Source organism: Trichoplusia ni, chromosome 1 (genome assembly GCF_003590095.1).
Source record: "Trichoplusia ni isolate ovarian cell line Hi5 chromosome 1, tn1, whole genome shotgun sequence".
NCBI classification, from domain to species: domain Eukaryota; kingdom Metazoa; phylum Arthropoda; class Insecta; order Lepidoptera; family Noctuidae; genus Trichoplusia; species Trichoplusia ni.
Window position 1 is genome coordinate 2,943,191 of NC_039478.1, and position 20,311 is coordinate 2,963,501.

Below are 20,311 nucleotides of genomic sequence, written 5' to 3' on the forward strand. Positions count from 1 at the left end.
CGGAAGAAATAATGAATTTTAATTTGAGTTTTAAAAGCTTGTTCTATATGTAAATGGAAACCTGAAGAACAAAATAGACAAATTTCGAAAGCTCACGTTACTAAATATGTTTTCCTTGGTCGCGTCATCATAGGGTGCCCTCGAAATTGTGAAGCTGATGTTCATGATGCAACCAACTGAGAAGCTCGCTTGTCTGACCTCCTGCGACGTGCAGAGGATGACCCCGATCCACTGCGCCGCCATGTTTGACCACCCTGACATCGTGAACTACCTCATCTCCGAGGGATCCGATATCAATCCGTTAGATAAGGAGCGCAGGTCGCCATTGCTGTTGGCTGCTTCGAGAGCTGGATGGAGGACGGTGCACACTTTGGTAAGTTCATCTTGTGTTGGTGAAAGACTTACTTTTCATCATAGGATTTTTTTCTTTGACCGCTTGGCGCAAGCCTTAGAATTGTAATTTGGAATTTAAATTCTCTCATTTATTTATTTAATCAATTTTTTTTAAACAACATTGCCTTCTTCTATTCACATTACGGTATCTTAAATATAAAATTTCATTCGAAATGTCTTGGAAGATCAAAGTAATGTCAACTCAGAACCAGATGGTTGATATTACATATTATGGAGACATTTATGACCCATCTTAAATATAGAACTTTAAATTATAGAATACTTCATTATACGTGAAAATCATGTTTGATATTCCGGTTGTACTTTAAGTGATAAGGATGAGTGATATCAGTATTTTTTCAACTTTAGTTGCCATTTGCCATAGCCAATAGTACGTGTTAGTGGCAGCTCTAATACTAATACCATGCGTGGCGTGGCGTGCTGAAGCGTTATATTTCCTTGGGCACTAAAGATTGAACTGATTCACTGACTTCAATTATGAATATTTTCATTTACATGCATTTTAAGTTTTTATTCCTATTTTAATGTGTTGTCAAATTGTTAAGGCTCTCTACTTATCTTCTGAACGTCGCAACAAACGATTCCAAAACCAGAAGCATGTACTTCTAACCATTTTTCATTTTACCGTTTGTGTGCAGTGAGTGCAAAAAAGGCTTATCCAAATAAATGTTGTTTTTTCTGATGAATCGATCCAAAAATACTGTCCGAATTCACTAGTCCACGCGAACGAAGTGTCTGAAATAATATTAAAAGTAACAAAAGGTTTTATGCTTCTGGGTGGCCACGACAGGATTCGAACCTGCGACCGCCGAAACTAGGTTCGGTCGCTCTGTCCTCTGAGCTACGTGGCCTGGTGGAACAAAATTTCAAATTTACCTTCTCATGAAGTTTGCCGAAAATCAGCAATGCAATATGGAACGTAGCACCCTAGACATAGAGTACAATTTAGCGATCCCCGCTGTAACGAGAATAGCGGGCACGTGACGGTTTGTATAGGCGCCAGAGAATCAAATTGCGTGGACTAAAAAATGTATCCCGTTTTAAAAATTCCTTTTTATATCATCAAGCACACGGACGAGGTCGCGGGCAATAGCTAGTATCTAATAAGAGTATCTAGTATCTTTGTCATGAAAATTGGTTTGGCACCGACTTCAAAAAGTATAAGTTTGAAATAGAGGTGTGTATTATAATATACTTAACATAAATTATTTTACCCTCTTTAGTTTGTTTTTTTGAAGGCGGTTCATTTTTTATATAGTCTTTCTGTTTTTATAAGAATTTTTGTTTTTATTTTTATTTTATACTGTTTAGTAACAGGTTCTTAATTTACTTTAAGCTTTCGTCAAGTGACCTATTAGTTTATTCTAAGAGAATTAGTGGTAGTTTTTACGGATTTTAATTTTGATATCTCTGTTCATTAATAATTATAATCGAATAACATAAATTAACATATTGTTATTGATAACTCTTTGTCTAATAATCGCGGACAAACATTCATACATACAAAAACAATCAAACAGAAATCTCCTTTTTTGAAGTCGCTTAATTAATCTAAGACACTCTAGCTCTTTACACAGCCACTGCAAACTATCTACTAAAACACGAAACGGTCCAAAGTTTCATCTTTCTCAGCGTTTAGAAGCTGAACCGACAAATACATAAGTTTAATTCGCATCGCGTGGCTCATCTCAGCGAAAGTAAACAAGTTACATCAAATTAGTTCCAACGTGATGCAGCCCAGTAGCCTGTAATTCTTTACTTTATGAAGGGATTGCAATAAACTTTTAATGAATATATCGACACTGGAAGGTCTGTAACTTTCTGTAAGAGTAATTGAATTAGAAAAGGATTTTATCGTTGTCAACGTCACAAGTCAACAAGTTAGCACGCGACTTAGCATTCCGGCCAAATGTTGAGAAAAGAGCTATTTTATACATTTAAATTGAAATTTTGTTTGCGGTTGAGAGATGACTTTTCACTTTCCAGTGATTTATGTAAGACAGTTGATAGTTTCTTTCTCCGTCCGCGCGAATTTCGCTTTTGATATATTTAAATTTTATAATGGTATGTTTGTTGGTCTTACTGTTAAAAGTCAACGTGTAAAAATAGCTTGTGGAAAACGTGAATAACTTTTCACCCTTTTAGAATATTAAGTGTACATTCTGTACTCGTTTTCTTCCGCATGGTTAGGGAGATATAAATAGGGACTTTTTTATCGGTTAAATAGTTTTACATTATTTTCGTCCTCGATAAATGGGCTATTGAGCACTGAAAGAAGGATAGAACAAAATCGGACCCATAATTCCTGAGTTTGAAATTAAAATCTTGCTATTGATTAGGCTTCTAATCCACATATGGTGTGCGAACATGTATGAATAGGTATAAACGTCACACATCGAATCACATTTAAAAAAAGTAATCGTTGTTCACCACTTCATACAATCTCTTTTAGAAATAAAAAACGTTAATCATTTTTCTACATAATGGCATTGTTATTGTCGCCCACCGTGGGGCTCTTTGCGTCAACCTTGCAAAACCAGACTATAATATTTTATAGATACGTCTGAGTGCCGACATCGAACTAAAAGACATCAACTCCAGAAATGTTCTCCACTTAGTCGTGATGAATGGCGGGAGACTGGAGGAGTTCGCGGCCACATGCAAGGTAAGTAGCTAATGTAACTGTGGTCGCACTGTCACTTATCGTCGCTGTTTGTTAACATTCTATTTTATCTATGTATTTCGTGACATCGATGTTATGGTAGATAGGCAGTCTTTAAAACGCTTTATTCGGTCAAAGCTTATTAGACTAAGCCCATCCCCATTTAGCTTGGGAAGTTTAGACGGATTTGTTAACAATCTAGAACATTTTGCATTTTTTGGGCTTTCGAATAAATGTACCATCCACGAATTTTATTTTAGTAACTAATTTATGATCATTGGATAAATTAAGAATGAAATTAAAACTCACTCACAAAATATATATAAGTATTTACTACCACCCTTTAAAGGTTTTTGAACGCTCTCAATGAGCAAAAATAACTAAATGTAAAGTTACTAAAATAAATTGATGATGCATGTCTACCAAAACTAATGACTAATATTGTAGAATCATAAATTGTTAAATTATTTACGCTTTTAAACAAACATGGTGGAAGCTTTGTGTGTCCTTGTATTTACATATTAACGTATTTATGTATCAGTAGCAACAACAACAACAAAATATCCACGCTTATTGCGCTTTTCAAAGAACTTAACAAAAGTTAGAAAATCAACAATAATATTCGTTTATATTCTATTAATAGCTTCGTTCTGCTCTTGTAAAGAAAACATTCGCACAGGTATTCCAAAATCTATTAAACGTCCACACATCAAATTACAACGAATTAACAGATTTTTTACAAATAATTTACAACACAATACAGTTCATTGTGCTTCATTGACTCAAAAGTCCATTCACCTTCATTTGACAGTTCGAAATTAAATTGATAATACCTTTGTTTATAAGGGACTAATTAATTCGACAACATGTATGTGAACTTAAATTAATTATTGTAATTCGTGAACAAGGTCAATTGTATTTAAAGTTGACGGTCGTTCACATCGTTGGGTATTGCTCGTATTATGTCAGAACAGCGTATTTTGCAAAACGTATGAATATTATAGAGTTACTTCTTGGTTAAACGACATCCATCATTCATTTTATAAAATATAAACATGAACATGTAAAAGGTATCTAGTTAAGGCTGTGTTCAAACTGTATGTATTGTTAGCCACAGACTGAGAGCAGAGTTTGATACTTTTTGTCTTTCGATATTCTTTTTTCACTTCTTACTGACAATCCTTTCTTATATAAGGCTTAACAGTGAACAAAAATAACGCTTCTCGGCTGAATTGTGAAACTTCTTTGGTTCTATTTTTATTTGATACAAAGATTTACAAAATTTAGTTTTAAAGAAATACAGATTTAAATTAGTATAACAAAAGACCATTAGCGAGTAGGTTGCAAAACAAATCAGGGCTAAAATGGTATTGTCTAAACAAAAAAGATCGGGTAGGCATCTAGTGTTATCAGCATTTCACTTCAGGTTAGTGGCAATACAAACAGTGCAACGAATAAGCTACTCAATCTGAATTAAAACAAAAAACTATCCTGTTTGCAGTAAGCCACTTACTTTCGGCAGTAGCAGCTTACTCCTAGTATCATTTGGTCACAGATTTGATTCGACAAGACTGGCAGCCAATCACAAAAAAAGCTTGAAAAAGAAAGTCTAAGATAAATAATAAGTATATACTATATTAAAATTTCACATTATTTGGCATGTATTTCGACAAAAAGCGGAAAATCGGACAAAAAAGCGACGAGATATTAAAGCCTGTATGTAGGTATTAATACCTTACTAAATAAAATACCTATAATAACAAAAACCATTAAAAATCTTTTTTTTAAAACACAAAGATGAATGTTTTTTTAAGCAAACGCTTTTGTGATATTTTCATAATATTTGATTCTTAGATATAAAGTCATGTGGAAATTTCACGTATATTTTTATTACCCACAATCTCTTTACGTCACGGCTAATGATTAATAACTTCGCAATAAGGCCTTATATACACATGACACGAGCGTTTAAGCTTTAAATAGGATTTTTTTTTTAATATGTATGTTTATATTGTTCTAAGCGGTTTTAATTTTTGCATGAACTTTATAGTTAACAACACATTGACTGTACGAAAGCCTTTTTTGAAGGACCTCAAAAAGCGCCTGTGCCAAAGAGGCTTAAGATTTCCACACAAATTCTAATAAACAAAATTCAGTATATTTAATTTAAGAACTCCTTATCCAATATTTTTACAAGTTTAATTTCGTCGACGACGTGTAATATTATGACGACGATTAATATTATGTTATGACGACAATATTTTAAAAAAAAACTAATAAAGTTTAATAAAGCATTTTACGTCTTAAGTTCATTGACATTTATATCAGCTTCTCAGAGCTATGATACAAAATGTCGTATATATTTCATCTAACGAATAGAATGAGGAACATAGCAGTCATAGTAGTTATGGAGATTTTATTAAAGATTGAAAAAAACTTCAGTAAACAATCATAAAATAATGAGTTTCCAACACGATAAGAAAATTCTTGTTTTAGAGTTAAAACCAAGAATCAAAACATTTCATAATTATTCAAAATGACTATTGATTTACATTATGGAGTTTCTTGTTATTCTTCTCCATGTAAATTACATTTTGGAGACGTGGACTTACAGTCATAACAGTCATAGCTGCCTTTAAAAAGGGCCTTTAAAACGACCTACTTGAAATGAAAAAAAAAATGATTTGGATGTACACGGCCAATCTAATGCCACACTAAATTCAGAAAGAGGTTTACAAAGGTATTATATGTCATCATCTTACATCAAATGAAGAAGAATCTTGTCAAAATTTTTCGTCCTTGATCTGAGAGCATCTGCTGTCTTTCGGCACCCTTATTTACATTAACGGTCGTTATCACGTCCCGTCGTTAGACTATATTGCTATAATCAAACAGCTGAAGATTTATTACCCTTGATGTCTCTAGGAAAAATGTAACATAAAAATACTGGGGGTTTTAGTTGTGTCGGTCACCGCTGACCGAAAAACAATATAATAATATCTTCATTGCTATACTAAAAGGACGTCTTATTTAAGAAAAAAAAGGTCGAATATTGTTTCAACAAAAAAATACAGCCGACTTCAAAATAGAACAGCCAATATTTCATCAATTTCACCTGACCAAATGACAGCTATTTCACGTTAAATAAAAGATTAAAACCGGTGCCTAAACGGGTAACACACATTAAATTTAAATTGTTATAAAAAAAAATACTAATTTTATGTATAAAATGCACTTCTAATATCTTATCCCACATCGCTTAATGTGAACACCATTGCAATGTTACACTCCAAAGTTGACGACTAACTTTATGACCCCATGTTACACCAAACAGCTTACATTCCAGGATCGCTGTGACAAAAGCTTGGCACAGCTCCTGAATGAGAAGGATCATACCGGCTGCTCGCCCCTCCACTACGCCAGCCGTGAAGGTCACATTCGGTCACTGGAAAACCTCATCAGACTTGGCGCTTGCATCAACTTGAAAAACAACAATAATGAGAGCCCGTTGCACTTTGCTGCCAGGTATGTTTAAAACTAAACTATTTTGTTCTAAAAGGTATTTTATTTGATTGTCCGGTCAAGCTATAATAGTTAGTCTAACTTTATAATTCAGTCACAAAAACTATTAACATTTTTCTTCATAAAGTAATGGTAATTGGTATAACGTACGTAAAAAAAATCGGGTCATAATGTTAGTATTATCCTGTGAAACGGTTTGTCTGATTTGTATGTTTTTTTATGCATATTTAACAGTTTTGAGCAACAGCTAGTATCTATTTTTCACTCATAAGTAAAAAGGGTTGTCCATACTTAACATTTCTTTTCGTATGTTAAGTTTTTTGTTCACCAAAAATTCCATAGAAATATTTTATATGCCAAAACAACGTTAACCCGGTCAGCTAGATGTTGTAAAAAATGCAAAAACTTAAGTTTATTACAACTATTAGAACACAATTACTTTCAAAATCTTGCATTTCAACCCCTCGTATCTCATTTATCGAACCCCTCAAGTTCAACTCAGTTACCCAGTAACCCAGTTTCGGGAGCACCTTCTAAAACGTACCGATAGATGGCGCTATTTCGAGTTTTCGAATGACGCCCTTAATTTAGCTGCGAATGGTTTTCCCATTTCCCTTAGACATTTTGAGGTTATGTTGTTATTTGTGTTTACGAATCGTAAAAGAAAGTGCCAAAAAAGAGTGTGTATTTGATTTTATTACTACCTACCAGTTTAAACTGCTTTAATATTATATAAAATTTGCTACACTGCAATTACCAGACAGTTGTTTATCATTGAAACTTTTGTGTTGTTCCATATCTTTATTGTAAAGTTTCGTGAATATAATGGCTCAACAGTTCTTTATTGAGCTTCCAATTCGCAATATTTACGCGTCATTTACAACTGCATATATCCGGTTCTTTCATTGTACTCCAATTGTGACCTATTATTACCTTTTGATATTCATTGTTACTGCACCAAAATATAGGTCTTTCAATGATTGTTTCACCGACAGATACGGCCGCTACCACACCGCTTGCCAGCTGCTAGACTCAGACAAAGGGACTTTCATTATCAACGAGAGCGACGGTGAAGGGTTGACCCCTCTCCACATCGCATCTCGCGAGGGGCACACGCGAGTGGTCCAGTTGCTCCTTAATCGCGGGGCTTTGTTGCACCGGGACCACAATGGCCGCAACCCTTTGCACCTGGCGGCTATGTCTGGCTACACGCAGACCATCGAGCTCCTCCATTCAGTTCACTCCCATCTGTTGGACCAGACAGACAAAGATGAGGTATGTATTTGTTTTTTTTTGCATGATCTTGTACAATGGTGTGACGGAACGATTTTTTATTTTGACAAATTTAGGGCGATGCAAAAGGAAATGTTTTAAAGCTGTTTATTTAATCTGTTAACAAATCAAAAAACTGGTTTTTAAATCACCTGTGAAAAGAATTTTGAATTTTTTTTTGATCAATTATAATGGTCCCCTACTGATTTATACATTGAATATACTTTCAATATTCAGCATAAAAGCAAATATAATAGACAGGTTTATAATAAAAAATCAATATCATCATTTGTTTCATGTTTTGCATGAAGTTTGTTAACACTCTTTAATTGCATGTTCTTTTTCAGTAACTTCCATGTCGAAACTTAAGTTACGGGACGAAATAAATCAGAACTAATATGGTTATTACCTAATCAGACCGAAATTTAGAAATATCTTTATAACTCACTATTGTCTAAGCCTTCGACTTGTACCTGTCTTTAATTCTTCTACTAAATCTTCCAGAATACACCACTACACCTGGCCACAATGGAGAACAAGCCAAACTCCATTGCTCTGCTGCTGTCCATGGGGTGCCGGCTGAGCTATAACAGTCTGAACATGAGTGCGATTGACTACGCCATTTACTACAAGTTCCCTGAAGCTGCATTGGCTATGGTCACTCATGAACATCGGTATGTATTAAAAATGAGCTTAATTAGGTTTACAATTAGTCTTTTTTTGTTTTCAACCACAACATAGTTGTAAGAATATGTGTCGTTGTTTTAAATAGATAAGAATATACAATATTTTAATCTGATTCTAATTATCATTAGAAAATTATAATCACGATGTCGATTATGATTTTATCGAGGTAGACTCCTTGATTTACAATGTATGTTGAGCCTAAATGAATTTCACCACAATGTGATAAACTACATCGGCATCGAAAAGGCTGTAGTTGTAGATGCCGTAAAATCCCACACATTATTATCAAGAAGTGGTAATTTTTCAATATAGAGCTCATGCAAAACATTTATCAAACGCGTTTTAACTAAATGAAACCCCAAGCAGCTACTTCTTGAAGTTAAAAAATAACATGAATTACCTACCCAAGTACTGACCCTATTGTATAATATAATTCCCATGTGTTGACGTATCAATGTGTAAATTTCCAGTGCAAAGGAGGTGATGGCTCTCCGCTCTGACCGCCACCCCTGCGTGACCTTGGCGCTCATCGCCTACATGCCCCGAGTATTCGAAGCCGTCCAAGACAAGTGTATCACCAAGGCAGACTGCAAAAAGGACTCCAAGAGCTTTTATGTAAGTTCCTAATTACATGTTTGAAGATTTCAAAATTAGATGTTAAATTTGGATCAGCAGAACTGTTTATGTAATCGTTTTTACCAATTTGTTGTTGATTCATACCCCATTTTTGGTATTTACGTAAATAAATGCTAATTATTCTGAATTTTAATTTTTAAAGTTACAAATATCTTATTCTTCAATAAACACCATTTGTTAATGTCATTTCGTAATAATTTCCAACAGTTCCATTCGTATAATTATGCAAGTAACACAAAGCTAGATTCAAGAATTTAAAAAACTTTCTTCAATTCTATTTTTAATAACTAAAGTACGAGTTCGCGCATAATGCGAATTTGAATTAAATTATAATTATACTAATTACCTAAATATTAATTTGATTAAATTTTTATCACTATGTTTAGGTTTGGGTGAAGTTGGTCCAAATTTCTTTAATCTCTATGTTTTGTACTTCATAGTACTTGTTTTGGATTTTATTTTAGAGGGGAATCTGGGTTTCATTTTCCTTATTTTATTGTTTAACTTGTCTTTATTTTCTGAATCACCATTTGTTAATTACATGGCACTAGAATAAATAATAACTATAAGCTATCACTAATACAATTATTCTTAAAGATTGAACACTGGAATTAAATATCTTGAAAATATTTAGATAAAGTACAGTTTCGACGCGCTTTGCCCACAACTTAAGATCGAAGACGGCAATAACGCACGACGAACGACGAAATCGGACAATGTGCCAAAATCACAAAAGACCCCTTTACCTGCCCTTAATGTAAGTGTTGATTATAACATTAGTTTTATTTTTTTCATTTGCTACGCAGATAAAATATTCTTTCAAATTCTACCAACGTTCGAAGCTAGAAGTCGACGCGTTAAGATTGGCTCTTAATAATCCCAAGTTTCGGCCAGAACCGTTGAGCGTTATCAACGTGAGTCAAACTCTATGCAGAGTGGGTGTCAGAGCTTTGTACACTCGTATGCCTCGATTTTTAATGATCGCTATTTACAAATTACATTGTTGTAACTTGACTTTTATGGGGCCTGCTAGCACTTCTTCAAATAAGACTACTAAAGCTGACGTGAAAGAGGGACTTTGCTATGTGCAGCGCAGGCACCGTCTCACTTCACCTTACAAGTCTTATTTTAAGCGGTGGTTGACGGCCCCTGAACTAGAACCTCGCTTCTCGCTCGGTGTACTTACATAAAACATTCATAAAACAGTATAAATACACGTTCATGAATATCGTTCATCCTAGGCTATTAAGATGTAAAAAATACAACATGAGATACAATAATGATACTAGTAAATAAGACATAGAAATCTTGGCATTTTATAAATATGAAAATCACAGCAACACTACGCTTCCACTAGAACACAACATGGGTAAGACCACACTTGGCTGCAACTGCAGCGGAGCGGTGAAGTGGGAAGAAACTTTATGGAACAACACGCTATAATTCTAAATAATTGTGACAAACCAATATTTTATATAAAAGGCATTCAAAAATATAAGATAAGCTTACTTAGTATTATTCTGAATAAAGAGAACGAATTTTGTTTGCAGATGAAAGTGACTCATAGCCACTGTTTGCTAAACTCTTACAGATTCAAGAGCAGTGAAATGTTTACTTAGCTGCTTGAAGATGACTTTAATATAAGTAGTTTCTAATCCCAGCTTCATGTTGGTAGCATCGCTTCGCTGCAGCATCCCGCAGTCTCGTGTGGACCAACCTTTTTATGAGGGAGAGGGTATATGTAAACACAATGCTTGTTCTGTATGTATTATTTGGTGATGTAAATACAAAGTACACAGCAATAGATAGCACACATAGTTATCATCTAGAAACATGACATGATGAGACTTCGATGATTTAACTAAAATTTACTGGCCATTAATTACACTTACTAAATCTCAGCTCGATAAAATTGACAACATTAAACGAACGAAATTTTTATATAGAAATGGAATTGGTAAAGACACTCAAAATCAAAGAAGTATCATCAGATGACATCAAAATGAGAAACTAAAATATTTCTGTTGTGAACGTTTTCAGGCTATGGTGGCTCACGGCAGAGTTGAACTTCTCGCCCACCCTTTAAGTCAAAAATATTTGCAGATGAAATGGCACAGCTACGGGAAGTACTTCCACTTAGCCAATCTCCTTTTCTACTGCATTTTCTTGATATTTGTAACAGTTTACACTTACTTACTGATGATGAACGCCGAAGCTACTCCTACCTCCAAAAGATCAGACAAATGCAACGTTACGGATCCCGAACATGAAAACAAAACTGATCGGAATATTTCGTTTGAACCTGGTAAGTGAGGCTTCTTTAATCTTTTATTTAATAAAAGCCTTATATAGGTTTTAATAGTTGAATGAACATCGAAATTGACTCATAAGTATGAAAAGCATTTTATCTCCTTAGACTTGGGAGTTACAGTTCACACGAGAGTAAAATATCTTGCCTAACTGTGAAGTTAGGCAAGATATTTTACTTTGATAGTTTAGTCGCACTACATTCGCTTCCACATAAGTAGCCATGATTATTCAAATATTATTTAATTCACTTTCAGATTTCGAGTCAAAAGTCGCCATGTATACAAGCACAGTCGCGATTCTCGTGTACAACGGTTTGTGTTTAATTCGCGAAGCTTATAACGTGAAGCAACAGAAATGGCACTACATGGTCGACCCATCCAACTTGGTCTCCTGGTGGCTGTACATCAGTTCGTCTATGATGGTCTTTCCAACACTGTTCGGATGTTTCGAAGAGATACAGGTATGTCCAATGTCCCGAATTATTCTGCAATAGTTTAACTTTGTGTGTATGAGCAGTTTTTATAATCACACGTTTTGTAAAATATCCCAAACTCATAATTATTTAAGCAAAAATAACTTTTATTGTTATCTTAATCTCTGATGGCAGTGGTTTCAAGTCAGTACAGAATCAGAGTACAGCCTTCATGGATTTGGGTATCATTTATGAGGCAAACGAAGAATTAATTCAACCACAAAAAATGGCACTGTTTTTTAATTGCAACTTTTTGTAATTCAGTTTTAAAATTGTTAATTTTATGTTTTCCAGTTCTCGGCAGCATCAATAACAGTATTTCTGTCATGGTTCGAGCTGCTCCTCTTACTGCAACGTTTCGACCAAGTTGGGATTTACGTAGTCATGTTCCTGGAGATACTACAGACCCTGATTAAAGTCTTAATGGTGTTTTCAATCCTGATCATCGCATTCGGGCTGGCATTCTATATCCTCCTGTCTAAAGTGGGTCCTGACGAGACGGTATTTATGTATAGTTGCTATTTATGTAGATTTTTGGTAAGATAATTATATATTAGTTAAAAACAACGCACAAAAGATGTAGTTACAACCACGGTAAGTACGTAGGTATCTAGTTCCACGTACGTGGTAACTTGCACGTTTTAAACTTTAAATCGTCTTTTGTGCACAGGGTTGGTTTTGTTAACGCAGACTCTATTTGTATAGCACAGTGTTTGTCGAGTCTTTTTGTATGTGATTTTAGGCACCCGTGACGGTATTTGTGAGGTTTTGACTAGTTTTTTCTCATCCCTTTATTTATCATAACCACAGCTTGCGTTCACATATTAATCTCACATCAATAGTATGCGATTTTACTTCCAAATTGACTCTAAAGAGCGAATGAGTTATTCCAATTGAAAAGGTAAAATTGATTTGCGATAGATGACCATATTGTGTAACGAGCAAAGGCGAATCTCGCTCAGCGAAAACAATCCTCTAACAAAATGATTAACCTCTTATTATTTCAGGGACACCACTTGTCTTTCAATAGCATCCCGATGTCGTTGATGAGGACTTTTGCGATGATGCTCGGGGAAATCGATTTCGTTGGCACTTACGTTCAGCCGTACTACAAGTCTGAGACGGATATACTGTTGCCTTTCCCGATGCCAACGTTTTTCATACTGGGACTGTTCATGGTACTGATGCCGATATTACTGATGAACCTGCTTATCGGTTTGGCTGTAGGAGATATTGAAAGTGTTAGGAGGAACGCCCAGCTTAAGAGATTGGCTATGCAGGTATGGTTGAACATTTATTTACTGAATTATACCAAAGCATTGCTACATAAATATCAGATAAGTCATGAACGCTTAACGCTACTGTCGAAGCAATATGATCGACAATAAATTTTCTGCCCAAACCATTATATTTTTTTTCGATAAACTGGGTTTTTGGTTTCATTTTGTTTTGAATGGACTATGTTTTAGATTTTAAAAGAGTCAATAAATTTATTTCTTACGTGATTTATGAACATTTCCGAAAAATAACTCCTTGTTCTTAATAATTGTTGTTATATTTCCAAAATATAAAATTTCTTGTTCTTATTGTCAGCAGCTACAAAGTTTTATTCAATATTTTCAGGTCGTCCTACACACGGAACTCGAACGCAAGCTGCCAACGATTCTGTTGGAGAAAGTGGACAAAGACGAGCTGATCGAATACCCGAATAACAAGAAGTGCAAGCTTGGCTTCCTCGACCTGATACTACGCAAGTGGTTCTGCAACCCTTTCACCGATGACAGTATGTTCATTTTTATGATACATTATGATGCTATAAACTATGTATCATTTTCAACACAGCTCCTATCTATACAATAGTCGATTTTTAAAAAGCAAGGTCTTTAGACTAATACCATTTTTCTAAAGCCTGAATCACACTAATGTGAACTACCAAGACAAAATTCTAGTCACTTGTCAAAAAAAAGATATATCAGGAGCCTTAAAAAAAATCCGTCGAAAACATTTTTTTGAGAATGTACTACATCTTTTTCGAATTAATTAAATGGAGTCGTACTCAAAATAGACGCGGTAATTTACAATAAAATACGAATGATACGCTATAAAAATTTCATGAAAATAGTCTTCTAATGCACAAGCCATATCACCCATGCAACGAGAATCAACGACAAAAATATAACCGTCCTCCATGAAAATGTCATTTTTGACAACAAAAAAAGCTTCCGATTGTGGAATCCATTATATCCTTTTTCTATCAAAGCATTGTGTCATTCGTTTACATCTGAATGCTACACGACTGAAAATTACTTATGGAAAGTTTATTTACTCTACAAAGGCCTTGCACATCATGAAATCAACTTAGCCAAATACCTTTTTACCCCAATATATAACAATGTATTAGAACACCGAAAATCCATTACTCTATCATGACTTACATTAACCAGTTAGTGTTACTGGCTAGGTAGCGTTTATAATACCATTTCAAAAATAAGTTAAGGAAATGTCAATTGTACAAATTAATATGCCAAAATAAAAATGTGAAACGCCTGTTTTTATGGTAAAAGAACGTGTTAATCTTCTAATATATAAAATTCCCGTGTCACGATGTTAGTTACCGTACTCCTCCGAAACGGGTTTACCGTTTTTTACCAAATTTGATATGCATATTCAGTAGGTCTGAGAATAAAACAACATCTATTTTTCATACCCCTAAGTGTTAAGGGTTGCTCACACTAAAAAAATAGTTTATTTTTTGGACGAAATTTTTTGTCATTATTTATTTTAAATGTGGCATTAAAAATACATACAACTAAAAATAATTCATTAGGCAAAACAACGTTTGCTGGGTCAGCTAGTTTATTATAAATTTTTGCAAGGATAAAATTTATGCCGGACCCCACCCTTTTTTCACCACAATTCAAAGTGCAAGTAAAGTAACTATATTAAAAAAAAAAAACAAAAGATAAGAAGAATGAAATAAAATACTAAAAAAATGTGGCGGCGTATAACCGCGGTGGGATTTGAACCCAAATGCCCCGACTTCATATGTCGAGTGCCTTAATCATTCGGCCACACGGTGAATTACTAATTCAAATTTGAATTCAATGAGATCTTTTGCAAGTCACGGTTCTCAATGAAAATGGAAAATGTGTAAAGAAAACCTGAATAAAAAAAAATGGTAATTTGTGATAGAAATAGGTGAAAATTTATTAAAACTTTCGCGAAAAATATTCTAATAGTTGATGTTAAAAAAAACTCTGTATTATGAACTATTGGCCATTTATAAAAGTTTTAATTTCGTTTCATCTGTGCAAGTACTATTTCGCTTCTATTTTTGTTGTAGCCAATTCCAAATTATTTTATTTTATTTAAAGTTTGTTAAATAAAAGAAAAATGATTTTCTTTTAGGAAATCGCCTAGAACCTAAGACAAAATAACTAACTCTAAAACCAAGTGACTATTAAAATGCAAAAATAGAAAATTTTACATGGTATTAATTCTATATTTCATAGTGTTTTTTTCATGCGTGCCAGTTGCGAGGTTTGGTTTTCATATTTGATTTTATTTACTATCCTTGTTCGTGATTTTATCAGCCTTGCGAGGTTTGCAATTTGACCTACTTTCATAATAATTATTATCTATATTTTGTGCAGAAACTACTTGTGTACATTTAATACGTTTTACATAGGTTATTATATAATATCATCATCTGTGATCTTCTTTACTGTAATCGGCTTAAATTCGGCTCGAAGCGACTGTTTTTGTTATCCTATATTCCATTTCATTAGGTGACTGTGCAGTTTAACTGCTCGCTGAATTTGAATGGTGGGTGACCACTTACAAACCCAGAGCTCCTTGTACTAAATTTTTTGTCTGGTCTCCGATGTGACTCTCACTTACTACACCAAATATTGCAGCGAAGTTCTGCTTAGTCAGGAAAATGGACTGTGGGTGTCAAATTACCATCCGCTCTATATTAAATATTGCATTGAAATTAATACTGTACATCTGGAAGCTGCATGCAAGAAAGAAAAAATCTAGACAGAAGATGCAAATGCTACAGTAAACATCTAAATCATCTGCGTGCGTTGGTAAATTTCCAGGTGGTCTGGACTTGGTGCTGGAGAGCAGCGAGGACTACATCACCGCGCAGCTGGACAAACAGAAACGCAAACTGAGGACCATGTCACAACTGTTGGAGCAACAGCATACTCTCCTACGCCTTGTTGTGCAGGTTGGTGCATACAACCTTTTTTCGATCCAGTTTTTGGAGACAGGATTTAGTACCCAGTAGTCGATTTGTGAGGAAAACCCAAAAACGTGTCTCCATTAAGATTTTGTTTTTTTTTGCCGTGAAGACTATTCTATCCTCGTGGGGATATTTTTTATCTTAAAACGGATTCTGTAATCCTCATGGGAATTGAAGACCACGTGGACGAAAGAAGGGAAGCGCAGTTCTCTTATCCGTGAAAACAAAAGTGCTTTTACGTTCTGCGCCCTCTTATGGTCCTACCATCTTTTATCTCTAACTTCCTACCGTGATATAATAATGTACTGATATTTTTTTTATCTTTTTATTATCATCTAGAAACTCCATCAAGAAAAATTTTGATAAGGTTCAGTATACAGATACTTCTCCGACAGTATTTGAACGGTCGTTCATTCTAACTATAAACAAGCTTTATAATGAAATTCAGATAAATAAGACTGCATTTTGAGTAAATTTCAAACTAAAAAGAATTACTGCTTAAGTATCTGGAAGTTTTCCATAAGGCTTATGGGTCTTTGTTTAATATGGATTTAATGAATTGAAATTATACGAATGTTTCAGTGTACACTATATAAAATTGATGTGCGCACGAAGATATTAAACAATTTCCACAGCTCTGGTCATACCTTCGCTGGGCATGTGTATCTCTTTCTATACAATCACTTAATTACTAACATTCATACACGTACTAACATAACGACCTACCTACAAACAACCCAAAACTTAAAGAACAATCAAGCACCAACAATAACAGACAAAAGCCTAACACAAAACATTGGAACATTTCAGAAAATGGAGATAAAAACCGAAGCCGACGATGTGGACGAAGGCGTTTCCCCGGGGGACACTCGTGTCATCCCCCGCTGGAGTTCCCCCAGGATTCGAAAGAAGCTGAGAACAGCATCCTCTTTCAACAAAGGTGGCTAAACCACAAAGAAAATCGGTAACCAACACACTCTCTACATATAAACACTTTAAACTAACGGACGAGTTTCAAACATTAGTGTAGAACTATAATTATTTTTAATCTATTTATTTATGGACACATAACACAAATAGTAATACATATTTTTATAATACAATAGGTATAAAATTTATTAAATATCATTTAATAATGTATATTCCTTGCAAATTGCTAACAGCAAAAAACATGTGATAAAATAAAGTCATTTATTTTGTCAGTCCGATAGGTCGTCACATTAGCACGCATTTTTTGGAGCTTGTTGTAGTCACCGTTTCTTATTTGACTTTGCTGAGAACAAATGACGCAAAAATCTGGAAATTGACGTTATTCTGTCGTAAAATCGGCTTCGCATAAAAATCTATTGTCATTTAACTTTTTCTAAATAGCGGTCGGTTCTTGATCAATTTGAAGGGAATATACTGCTGATTATTGAATATTTACAATGTAGGTACGTTTCAAAACTCTGGTGACGGCATTTCGTTTTTATTTGTTTTTCTTTTTAAGAATAAATCAATTTTTGTTCTGATAGACACAAATAAAATGAATTAGCATGTCGAATTTATTGTTGTAGTTAAACAAAATATAACTTATTTAGAAAATAAATGTCAGTAGCTATTAAAATATACCATAATCGATATAATTTAAAATTAAATGTATTTTAATGAATAACGAATATTTAAGTTACTACGTCATCAATTAATAGTATCTATCAAATGTATTTATTTTAGGTAAAAATAGTTTAATTTTGGTGTTAAATTTACAATTTAGTTATACCCGAGACATTCCGTAGAGTACGCACGATAAAAAAATATCATACCTAATATAAAATAAAATAAAAATTGAAAATAACTTTAATGGAATACATAACATCATGCTTAATATAAAAATTGAAAATAACCTTTATGAAATACATATAAAAGACCATAATTGTAGTTAAAATTCGATTTAGAGAAAAAATAAAACAGAAAATAATTCACACCGCTGCCGCTGACAAAAATGATTTTTATTTCTTGTGTGAATATGATTTTTATCAGCGATAATCGCCAGTAAAAATGAATTTCATTTTTGGAATGTCTGTAGTTAAGTTCATGTAAGTGTAATCGTGTCATCAATGTTTAGATATATTAGATTATTTGCTCTATATGTGTTCTATCGTGCAGACATTTTAGTGAAACAACACTTATACTCACACACACATAACCAGGTCGAAACGGGCTATTCCCTTTTTATTTTGTAATTAATCATTCATGTGCATATTTACAAGGAAGCACCCATACAACGTGTAACAAAAAAACGTCTTCCTATAAAAAAATCACATCATCTTTTTATCTACTATCCGAATAGACTAATATTTTAGTATTTTTTTCATTTTTTATTTAAAATTTGTCTGGAAATTTCTGTTACACGTTGTACATCTCAAAATATTTGTATTTTTTATAAACAAAATAACAAGCTGTTATATCAAATCACATAGCATAGATAAGATTGATTCATTTTTAATGAGTAAATCATATTATAGTAGCAACATAGTAGTTTTTATAAGATGCGAATCAATCTAGTCTTAAATACCAAATACTAACGCTGTTATCATGATAAATAATTGTATTAATATATTATGTATTTAACTCATTCAACGACCAACATACTATGAGGCTAAAACATAGTATTTATCATATAGTTATATTCTTAGTGACGAACGAATATTGAAACAGGAACTGTAATATTTGTAATTTACAAAATGGCCGACTCAACTTAGCACATTCGCAAAATTTTGCTTGAATACACACGTTGACTATTATTTTATTTTAATTACATTTTGCAATTCATTACTGCGTGCATTGTTATTTCTTGATTCAATTCAATAAATGTTATTATGTACAGCTTAATACAGTAAATTTAAACGAAAATAATAGGCAACGTGCTTTAACTTTCTATGTCAAAATGTTTAAAATCGAATTTCGTTTATGTGTAACTAAAAAAACTCGAAATAATAGAACGCAACTTAATTTTAAGACGCCTCTCAATATCTTCGTATCCATTTTTCTACTTTAAAGTGAAAAAAACACTATAAGAGTTAATTACGTCAATCTATCGATACTTTAAGTGCGAAAAGCAGATGACAATCTTAAAATTTAGTTGTGCTACAGCCACTTAAAAACATTTTAAACTCTGATTGTATACTACAACTGATTTTGTAATTTACGTTTTGATTTTGTATTGTACGTTTTAAGCACTTGCACCAAACTAACGAAATATTTAGTAAATCATGCTTTATATATATAAGTCAAAGCTTTACATGAGAGCTAAGCTCTCTATAATATACATAATATTATATAATGTACGAAGATAAAAGATAAATTGTAAGACCATACATTATTTTATCTTTTTATGAATTATTTTTATTGATATACATTTACTAATACGGTTTGTACGTAATTTTTATAAGGACGGATAGTGGTGATGCTGTTCTAGTAGCATTTCGTACTTCATTTTCAATTTTACAATTACATTTTTGTCTACATCAACAATTTTCACAAATCACCTTAATGTTTACAGAAACGAGTCAAGAAATCTACAACCATTTGAATTACAGCTGTAATATAACAAAAAAAAATCCGTAATTTCTACCAAAACAACTGCTTCACACAAAAAATAATACAGTAATATGCTAAAATTGCTTCAGTTAAGTTGTCTTTACAATTTACTTAATACCATTGAAATATTCTCGATACGAAAGCTACTAGGACCGCAGCACCAACAAAGAAGTGTATTTTTGGATCGACGTGTTTTATAACATGGTAGACTTTTGGATGATGCGACACTGACTAGTCGCATCATACAATGTTGATAAGAGCTTGGATAGTGCTAACGCAAGTAGGTTAAGTCATGAGGCCAGTCCCATGAGACTGTGGCGTCGAAGGTACCGGCTAAGCAAAGAAACACACAAAAATCTGTTAAAATAAATCCTTTTTGTTATTAAAAATCAATGTACATCATGTTTTTTGTTTGTAATTTAGATACAATCTGCCATCCAGGCCATGGTCTCAACATGTAACAACATATTTGATGTTATTTTTTAAATAAAGTCTTTTTGAAGTAGGA

At 33.5% G+C, this 20,311-nt stretch overlaps 1 protein-coding gene across 7 annotated transcripts in view; it reads left to right on the top strand.

Moving 5' to 3' along the window:
• Positions 1–20,311, top strand: part of LOC113508425 (transient receptor potential cation channel subfamily A member 1) — a 59,393-nt gene extending 39,082 nt beyond the window's left edge. The window contains exons 8-21 of one of the 7 annotated variants that reach the window (XM_026891520.1): positions 134–373; positions 2,972–3,079; positions 6,423–6,601; positions 7,594–7,873; positions 8,375–8,544; positions 9,028–9,172; positions 10,000–10,107; positions 11,234–11,498; positions 11,758–11,963; positions 12,270–12,476; positions 12,983–13,255; positions 13,599–13,758; positions 16,079–16,209; positions 17,035–20,311. In XM_026891520.1, coding sequence (XP_026747321.1) covers positions 134–373; positions 2,972–3,079; positions 6,423–6,601; positions 7,594–7,873; positions 8,375–8,544; positions 9,028–9,172; positions 10,000–10,107; positions 11,234–11,498; positions 11,758–11,963; positions 12,270–12,476; positions 12,983–13,255; positions 13,599–13,758; positions 16,079–16,209; positions 17,035–17,172 — 2,610 coding nt within the window. In that variant the 3' untranslated portion in view covers positions 17,173–20,311. Of the gene's footprint in view, positions 1–133; positions 374–2,971; positions 3,080–6,410; positions 6,602–7,593; positions 7,874–8,374; positions 8,545–9,027; positions 9,173–9,827; positions 9,951–9,999; positions 10,108–11,233; positions 11,499–11,757; positions 11,964–12,269; positions 12,477–12,982; positions 13,256–13,598; positions 13,759–16,078; positions 16,210–17,034 lie in introns of all 7 variants that reach the window. The other 6 variants (XM_026891471.1, XM_026891479.1, XM_026891487.1 and 3 more) reach the window with 6 other exon arrangements.